Genomic DNA, 9,351 nt, shown 5'->3' on the forward strand with positions numbered 1-9,351 from the left:
TGCTTTTCTGATACCTCCCCAATGGTCTGCCTCCTTGATGGTTCCTCCTGTGATTCCACCTAAATGCTTAGATTTATGCCCTTAGAGATTATTGTTCAACTCCATGATCACAGTTGCTACAAGAATGGACTAACCAATGACAAAGGTCATTCCATACCCTTGCATGTACCTCCAGCGAATGCAGTGTGTACTAAATAATTGGTGGTACCATGATTTTTGTATGAATGAACAAATAGTTGGGGTGTTGCTAAATTTCTCATCATTTCAAAGTTCACATGATAAAGAAAGCAGCAGACATGACACATTTCTGGTGCCTTTTTGTTTTTATTGAATATATTCCCCTTCAACCATGTTCATGAAGAGAAAAGATGAAGAATTGTTTATCCAGTGTAGAAAACATGAAGAGATCAGACTGAGGGGATGGGGAACAGGCACCTCAATAGGATTCCATGATTTTCATGATCCATCTTGAATAGGCATAAATTTCTGTAAAGAATCCCTCATTTCCCAGAGTATAACCTGCTTTTGCCCAGGTTAAGATTCCATGCAGCCTCCCACTGCAGATGGCTGGAGCAGCGGAAACTTCCTGCCAGGGAGAAGGAACACGTTGATGTAACTTTGTTGTCACACAAGAGTAAACACTATGAAGTGATGCACTATAGTAGCAAAATCGTCTAAGGGAATGGATTTCTACTGCTTGAGAAGTGACAAGCCTCTCTTCACATGCGGAGAAGTCTCACCCTTCTCAGTTTAAGCTTGATCCAACCTGAGTGGAAGAAGGGGAAAGGACAGATAGATGGTTGACCCCAGATCTCTGCCCTTTACTCTGTGGAGGGCTTTGGGGATTAGCACCCTATTGTCATCTCTCTGCCCCATGGAGCCCATACTGTCTTACCATACGGAACATACCTTTACTTTAGTTATGAGGCTTAGAGGTTGTCCCACACACATGATGTTTAATTTTGGGTTTGTTTCTTCTTGTTGTTGGAGCACATTCTGGCAATCACGGGCAGAAAGAGGATGTTGGCTTATCCATGTCATGATGTCTGGGTCACTGACTGTGGGAATGAGAAGACAAATGGACTCCAGAGTTTAGCTCCTTATCCCAAGTGCCCTTATGATCAACCCTTATGTTGGAGACAAATTCATCCCTGAGAATATTTCAACCCACATTCCACCCTTCTTGAGGTTCTTGGTTCAGAATCTGTGTGGGAGAAGCAGATTCATAAGTCCCCTTCCACCAGTCACCACATCTTTAATTTTCTCTCTACTGTGAATAACGTATAGACCTTTGAAACAATTGTGTAAAGACGATGAGTGGCCACTAGAAGAAAGATAGTAAAAAGGCCATGTCTCTGTGGTCTACACACCATCTTTTCCTTTTAGCATCTACTTCATTTTCTTTACATTGGTAACTATGTTTATGGTGTAGAACTGCTTTTCAAATTGAAGTCTTGGGTTGCCAATGATTGAGAAATGCCACATCAGGTTATTTTGCTGTAAGAACATCCTAGAATATATTTCACAGACCTAGATGGGACAGTCCACTGCACACCTGGGCTATGAGGGATAACCACTGCTCTTAGGCTACAAACACATATGGCAAGTCACTGTACTGGACAGTGCAGGTGATTGTACCACAATAGTAAGGATTAAAGTATGTAAATATATCTGAAAAGATAAAGTGAAAAACAATAGGCAATAGGAATTTTTCAGCTTCATTATAATTTTAAGGGACCAGTGTTGTATGTCTTCCATCACTGAAGCATGCGGTACATGATTTCAAATAGATTATTTATAAACTGATCACTTAGAAGCGTGTTATCTGTATGTAAAGACATATTTCTCCCTCAGAAGTCATTCTGTTCATCTCTTTCATAGCAATTGTTTTTTACACTGTCAATTTGAAGATGCAGGGACTCTAGCTACAGGGTTGTATAATTTTAATATCTGGTAGAGAGTATGAAGGAAGAAGAAAAGAAACAAAAAGTGATCAGTGACTGATCATACTAAGCCTGGTGGCTCTTAAGGAGCAGGATTTTTCTGATAGAGTATATCCAAAAAAATGCCCCAAAGAAGATTAAGCCAAAAAGTCTCAGAACAGAAAAAAACATAACAAAACAAAACAGAGAGAAGTTATGTTTAGTTTTATATGTCTAATTAAAATATGTTGAACAAGCTAGATGAAATAAATTACTTGAAATAAAAAAAATTCTTAATAAATATCAGAAACCCTGATATTTATTATATCAGGAGAGGAGTGGTCCCTCACTATAATTGACATGTAGAGCCCACACCATAAAAACCTTTGCGTGGTTTTCTTTTATTTACAAATGGTATATCAAGGAATACTTTTGTAAGGTGTGATCCAAATTGCTTTGAATAAGACTTAAGGACAAAAATCACATGTTGTAATTTTTTGTTCAGAAAATATATTCACTTAAGATCCCCAGGTACTTTGCTTCTAAATTGAAATGTGAAATTGCAACACACTGAAAATATAAAAGTTCTCATTTCTTATTTTTTTTTTTTTTTTGCTTTTAAGTAACATAATTATTTTAAAAGTCCCACGTTATTTGTCTTCGCAGAATAAAGAGACCATCTGTGGGTGCCAGATGCAGGGTTTAAACCTGATTCAACAGGTTTTGACAATACTTAAAGAGAACATAAGTGGTTATTAGCAGCCACATGAAGTTATCTACCAACAGGGACCAACAGATTCACTAACTTTCTTTACAAAGTGCCCATGAGAAGACAGACATCTCCCATAGACATCAAATCTCTCTGCTCATCCAAATTTGGGCTCACAGAGGAGGATGTGTGCCTACAACATGGGTGGTGACCATAAGGTATGTGTGGCCAGAAAGACACCTTCAGGAAGTCATAAAAAATCAACTCTCTATGAACCACCCAAGTCTTCTGCCTCTACAGGGAGATCTCAGATGCATCAGGAGGGATGAGATTAGTAATCTCAGCAGGGAGCCATCTCTGGTGATAGGACAGGTGGTTCTACAACCACCCTCCTCTCCTCTCTCTCAGGGTCACCTGGAATGAATGGATTATCATGGCTCTGTACAGGCTGGGTTCTCTGTGGTGGGGAGTGGGATATAAACTCTGTGGCTTCACCTTGTCCTGTAAGCTTTGTTTTTCTTTTTCCCCTGCTTTTGGGTGGGCTCTTTGAAAGTCTCAATTAGCAACCACCCTCTTGGCCTACTGTCTGTGCATGAGGACACTCCATCTGTATGCGCCATTTGTAATGGTCTAGAATACCCTGAGTCTGGAATACCCTCCACACTGTATTTGTCTGACCTCTTCCTATTCCTGTTGCTCCCATGTCTTCAGAGAGGCCTGACAGGTCACCCTATATACTGTTCCCTTATATTGCAGCTTGATATTCAGTTTTGTGCTTTATTTTTGGCTATTTACTTATTTTTGCTTGCTTCCTCTACCAGAATGTAAGCTCCAAGTGGGAAAACTGATTCCCCATCTTTATTTTTAAAGTTCAGAGTTCCCTGGACTCTGGCCTTAAATTGTTCTACATATACAACAATTAGTGCCTGCTCCATTTGTTGGTGTCAGATTAGCTGCCCTATGGCCAGTCTCCAAATTTTATCTTTGACCTCCAATTCTGGCCACATAAAGCTTAGCAGGAATCCCTCCAGGAGCAAGAACATTGCCTCATACCAGCTCTTTCCATCAAGTGTATCTGACCACGTTTTCCCAGCTCCAACCTCCCCAGGATGAAGAGCACTCACGGTTTTTGTAGTCATTCCAAGTCCAGGTGGGGATGAAGCAGGACTCGTTAGATGAGATGGGCTCCAACGATATGGCAATAGTCCCCACATAGTTGTTGAGTGCCACAGGTTTGGAGAGTTTTATCATCATCAGGTCATTTTCCAGAGAGTTTGCATCAAAGTCAGGGTGAGTCATAGTCAATGAATAATTTTGTACCTGCTCTTTTTTATTGTTGATGCTGGGTTGATAAACTCCAAGTCGAATTTTGATGCTTTGGAAGGAAAAAAAAAGGCAAGGAAATGGGAAAGAGGAGAGTCAAGAATGTCATCATACAAAAAAGGTCAGAAGTCGCCTTCTCCTATCATCTTAATTTCATTTATTAACCTGAAAGCTGCAGTGATGTATCTTTGTCTGTAGAATAATAACTGTTGACAGGACCATTGTATTACAGACATGCTTTTATGAAGCCTGACCTGTAATGCACTCAAGAGTCAGTTGTTAAGATTTGGATAATCTGAATTAGTAGGTGGTGGGATGGTACCTTGATCAGTGATTCCACAGTGCTTTGTCTACCCTACACTGTCTTGACCCATACATGGGACATGGGACACACTGTTTCCGGATATTCCTAGGTGTTTTGATGATTTTCTCAGGCCCATATCACTATACTTACCATGTCTTGTCTAGATTGATCAAAGACTCACGGGATTCTACTAGTAGTTTGTTGAGACGGCTAGAAGCCTTTTTGCTTATAATCCCTTATAATCCCCATTTAGACTCACCTACTTCCATTTTCAGCAGTCTAATCATACAACATATCTAATCATTCCTGGGCTCCCAATAACCTGCCCAAAGCAGTTCACATGTTAGATATGGGTGATAGAAAGAACGTCTGATTTTCCAACTCTGAGTCCAGGAGGATGAGAACTGACTTATTTCCTTTCTGTTCCTCCTGATACAGAGGCCAGGCTTTCAATCTGCGTTGGAATAAACTGTCTTGACAATCAGGTGGCTGAGAGTTGTAAGTTTGAAATGGCCCTTTATACTCCTGCAACTGAGGAGGACTCCCTTCACATGACACATTTGCATGCCCAACCAAAGTGCAGATGTGACATTATTGTGCATCATTATTGTGCATGACGCCCTCCTGCCCTTCTGTTACCTGCATGGTGAGACTCTGCTTAAGAGGCAGGGGCAATTCTTATCCTATGAACATCCCCTGACCAATACCATTTGGCCAAATACCCTACTATCTTTTCTACCTCAGAGACTATAAAAATAGTGATCCCTGGGTCTGGAATACCCTTTCCACTTTATTTGTCTGACTGCTTCCTCCTCCTGTTGCTCTCATGTCTTCAGAGAGGCCTGATAGGTTACCCTATACACTGCTCCTTTATATTGCAACTTGATGTTCTGTTTCATGCTTTATTTTCGGCTATTTGTTATTTTGGCTTGCTTCCTCTACCAGATGTAAGCTCCAAATGGGAAAACTGATTTCCATCCTGTTTCCTCACTGTCTTCTCAGTGCATGAAACAGCTGTTGCTATAGACTCATGATGAGAGAATATTATTTACTTCCCATGAAAATCTTATGACATCTTCCTCTGGATCTCTACTTAAAGCACCCGACTGTGTATTCTATTGAAAACAAGCTTCTCTATTTTCATGGATCTTCCAATTCCATCAAAAACTTGCTGGGCTGTTTTATGAGACTTACATCTATTTGAATAATCTCCCCCTGATTCCATAAGCAAAGGGCTACTTACGGTAAGGGGCAGTGGGCAGCTGTCAATACCCACTGGGGGTGGATGAGACACCCAACACAGGGCTCTGGGGTGGATTTCAGATAGACCATGTAAGGAATAGTAAAATCATCTTGTGCTTTTTTCTTTTCATTAGAAACATTTTCCACAATAAGTCCTGGAGAATAAAGGGGTCATAGAGACAAAGAAAAAAAGAGACTATGACTATGCAGGTGTTCTCTAACGAAAAGTTTTCAAGAATAGTATAGAGTTCTTTAATTTATTCTTGACATTTTAAAAAATAAGAGAAAACCATCCATGCCATCTGAGCTCTACACATTAAGGAATTTGACATGTATTTTTGCTTGAGATGAAATTATATTAAAGTTTGGTGACACTAACTTATGTGCTCATCTCGTGTTGATGAGAAATGCCCATTGACTGTACTGTGTGTTATAAAACTGAAAAAATTAAATGAACACCCTAAATACATTATTTTAAAAATTAACTTTTGGGCTGGGATTGTAGCTCAGTGGTAGAGTGCTTGCCTCACATGCATGAGGCCCCGGGTTCGACCTTTAGCACCACATAAAAATAAACAAAAATAAAGATATTGTGTCCATCTACAACTAAAAAAAATATTTTAAAAAATTAACTTTTGACAAGAATGGGGCTAACAAAACAAAAGATTGCCTGACTTGAAAAGAAGTGGGATAATGGGGGGCTTCCTGAACCCCTGACCTGCCTGCCCTCCCTTTCTAGGCCCACATCCTCGAATAACCATCTGCTCTGGGAAAGGAAACCACCAGGCTGTGCAGGAGAAAATCACATGCCCAAGAGCTCAAAGAGCAGGTTCCAGGACTGAACAGGGCATGGCAGTGGGTATGTCCTGAGTAGCTCACAGGCATCATAGGGACTCAGAGAGCAGGTCCAGAGGACCAGCTGTATATCCAGGGTGCTTTCTTTCATCTCCTGCAGCAGTTGCTGCTCTCTTCAGTTGCCCTTCCAACCCCTGCATATTGCCCAAGGCAGGAACCAGGCCCAAACTCTCACCAGTTGCACTCAAGAGCACGAGAATCAGAAAATCCTTCATGGCAGACTGCAATCCTTCTAGAGCAGAAAGTTCATCCGAAATGAGTCCCAAATCCTTGACAAGAACAGCTGGGGAATTGAGAGGTACGGAGAGAAATGAAGGTCTTACGGAAGTCTTCAAACTAGTTCTTATCAAGACGCGTTGTCTAAGGAGCCAACTCAGATGTGGGTGAAGGAGAGGAAGGGACAGACCCAAGTAAGCTCTGGTGCCTCCTCTCTGATCCCTGAAGTCTCCCAAGGCGTCATTATATAACCTGATCACCTCTTCCCTCCCTCTCTGTGACATAGCCTTTCTTTGTGGTCCCCTCCTTCCTTTGTGACTTTAAACCTCTCTCCCTGCCTTTCCCTGTCGTTTCCTTTTTTTCCAAAATCCCTCTGCTGTCTCCACTGACTCACAGAGTACTGGGGTATAAAATGCATTGGATAAATCTTTTCTCTTTCTTTTCTCCTCAGTTTGGTGATGAGGAAGTTGCGATTCTCACAGAAGTTAATGGCAAAGTGTAAACTGGGAACAAGGTCTCAAGATGCCCTGTGGCAAAGTTGAGCTCTACTTGGACCCTGTGTGCTTCCAGAAAACAGGGAAAGGTAAGAAATTCCCTCACCCTTCTGTGTTCTAGAAGATGAATTACCACCAAGAACCTTCTTGCCACCAGACTTGGATCAGACTTTCCATGCACTTGATCTTTCCTCATGGCTCCATGAAGACATTTTTTGAGTCACCCCCTGTTGACCTGTTGCAGGTCAATCAGATCTTTCCCCCTTTTCTTGTACCTGCTGATGAAGGCAGACAACGATCCTCCAAGTCCTCCTCCTTCATTTCATGAATTATGAGCTAGTATCAAACAGTATATTTCCTTGAAACTAGCTACACTCAAGTAACATTTTCTATTAATCCAATGGACAGAGCTTCCCCACTGTTTGTAAAATAACCCAGAATCTAAATCCCACTACTTAAACTTATTTACCCCTCCCTCTGAAGGTGTAGGACAAAATTACCCTGCCAACATGCTCTAGATCTTCAGAACTGGGATGCTTTCCTATGGAATAGTGAATAAAACCAAACTTTATACCCACTGCTTTTTCTAGATGTACCACACTCCATTTTGTAAGATAATCTTACCATGATACTTTCCTGTCTCCCAGAGATAAGTAATAAATCATGGGTTTAACCCCATATTTTATAGAGATTGAACAAATGCAAAACAGGAAGCCCTGGACTGACCTTTGCCATAGTAAATGAAGAACTGATCAGTTATGAGAGACTATAAAAATAGCATTCCTCTATCTGTAAAAAATATATACAAACTTAGTTCTTGTGAAATTTAATTTTTAACTTAAAATATGTCATCTGGGTATTCCTAAGGGTTCTCCTTTGGGAATTCCATTTCTTTACTATCCAAATCTATAAAACATGATTTATAATAATAAGGTCCCCATTTATTGAGTTTTTACCATGTGTCACATGTCCTATATGTGTGAACTCACTTATCCTTTATAATGGCCTATACATTAAGTATCATTGATACTCTTTTTCTACAAATATGTTGAAGCTCTAAGTTTTAAAATCTTGCTCATAATCACGCAGCTTAAGCCCTCCACTCATGACATTTTAAGAAGCCCAGCACCTCTCTGCTCTTTCCAAAGATTTATCTGATAGGACTGGAACTTATTTCTATCAATTTTTTTAGTTATCTTCATTCTGGTTTGTCCCAATACATGAAAACATCTATCTCAACTTCATTTATCAATTTACCACTAACCTCGAGCTGGAGTGGGTTTCAGACTCACTGAGGATTTGGATATATTAAGGGAAACTCTGACCCAGACTTTAGAACATACTTTCATAAAACATCAGAAATCACACTGTGTTTTTAATTACATGAAGCACATGGACTCTCCTACCAGAGCTTGCTTCCTGCTACATTGTTGGGACCTGCCTTGGGTCCTTATTTTTTTTTTTTGTTTTCCTCCTGTCTTAGCCAGCTACCATTCTTGTTCCCAATAAGCCCCAATAGTAAGACAGATACTTTTGTCTATTTTTAAGCCACCACAGGATAACTGAGCATTTTTGTTAATATCTTACACTGTGAAACCCATCTCTCTACCTGTTCTCAATCTGGTCCTTTCTCTCAAGTCCTCATGGATGAAAATATGAGGGCAACTTCAGTCAATTTTCTCACTTTTAAAATATGTTTTCTTACTTTTCTAAGAGAGAAAAAAGAAACAGGCTAGAGAACAACGATTCACTGTGTGGAGAAGTAAGAGGGCACATACACTTAAGGGACATGAGGTCCTGTAATCACCATCCTATATTCATGAGTCCCCATATAACACTTCATTCAGAGTCACTCAATTGTGACCTCAACTAGCACAACTAAATCTCCAAGAGATTTATTTCTGGGTATCAGATGATGTGGTGCTTAAAAAGTATCCCCATATTCTTTGACCCTTCTCCCTACAAAAGGTAAAGTCTAATTCTTTCCCCCTGGAATGTAGACTGGCATCATTCTTTACACTATTTCATGTCTATCAGACTGTCTTCTTTTGAGGAACATATTCTTGGACTCCAGCCACTACACTATAAGGAAGCCTAGAAAGTCCCATATGGAAGCCTCATGGAGAGGTCGGCATAAGTGCTCTGGCCAACCGACAGGCAGCATCAACTACCAGATATGAATGAGGAAGCCTTTGAGGTGGCTCCATGCCCAGCCACCAGCTGACTGTAAATGAGTGACCCCAAGCACGAACTGCGGAGTTAAGCCCGGTCAGATCCTTGAGCCAG

At 40.6% G+C, this 9,351-nt stretch overlaps 1 protein-coding gene across 1 annotated transcript; it reads right to left on the bottom strand.

Annotated features, from left to right (window-relative positions):
• Positions 1–436: 436 nt before the first annotated feature.
• LOC308643500 (putative inactive serine protease 58) lies at positions 437–7,386 on the bottom strand (the record flags this gene model as incomplete). The annotated part of the gene is made up of 6 exons (XM_081283329.1): positions 437–586; positions 910–1,058; positions 3,756–4,006; positions 5,502–5,655; positions 6,531–6,638; positions 7,341–7,386. The coding sequence occupies 6 exons, from the start codon at positions 7,384–7,386 to the stop codon at positions 437–439; spliced, it is 858 nt and encodes a 285-aa protein (XP_081139455.1).
• Positions 7,387–9,351: the final 1,965 nt, after the last annotated feature.

The sequence above is a fragment of the Spermophilus citellus genome, assembly GCF_964194105.1.
Source record: "Spermophilus citellus genome assembly, chromosome: 3".
Classification (NCBI taxonomy): domain Eukaryota; kingdom Metazoa; phylum Chordata; class Mammalia; order Rodentia; family Sciuridae; genus Spermophilus; species Spermophilus citellus.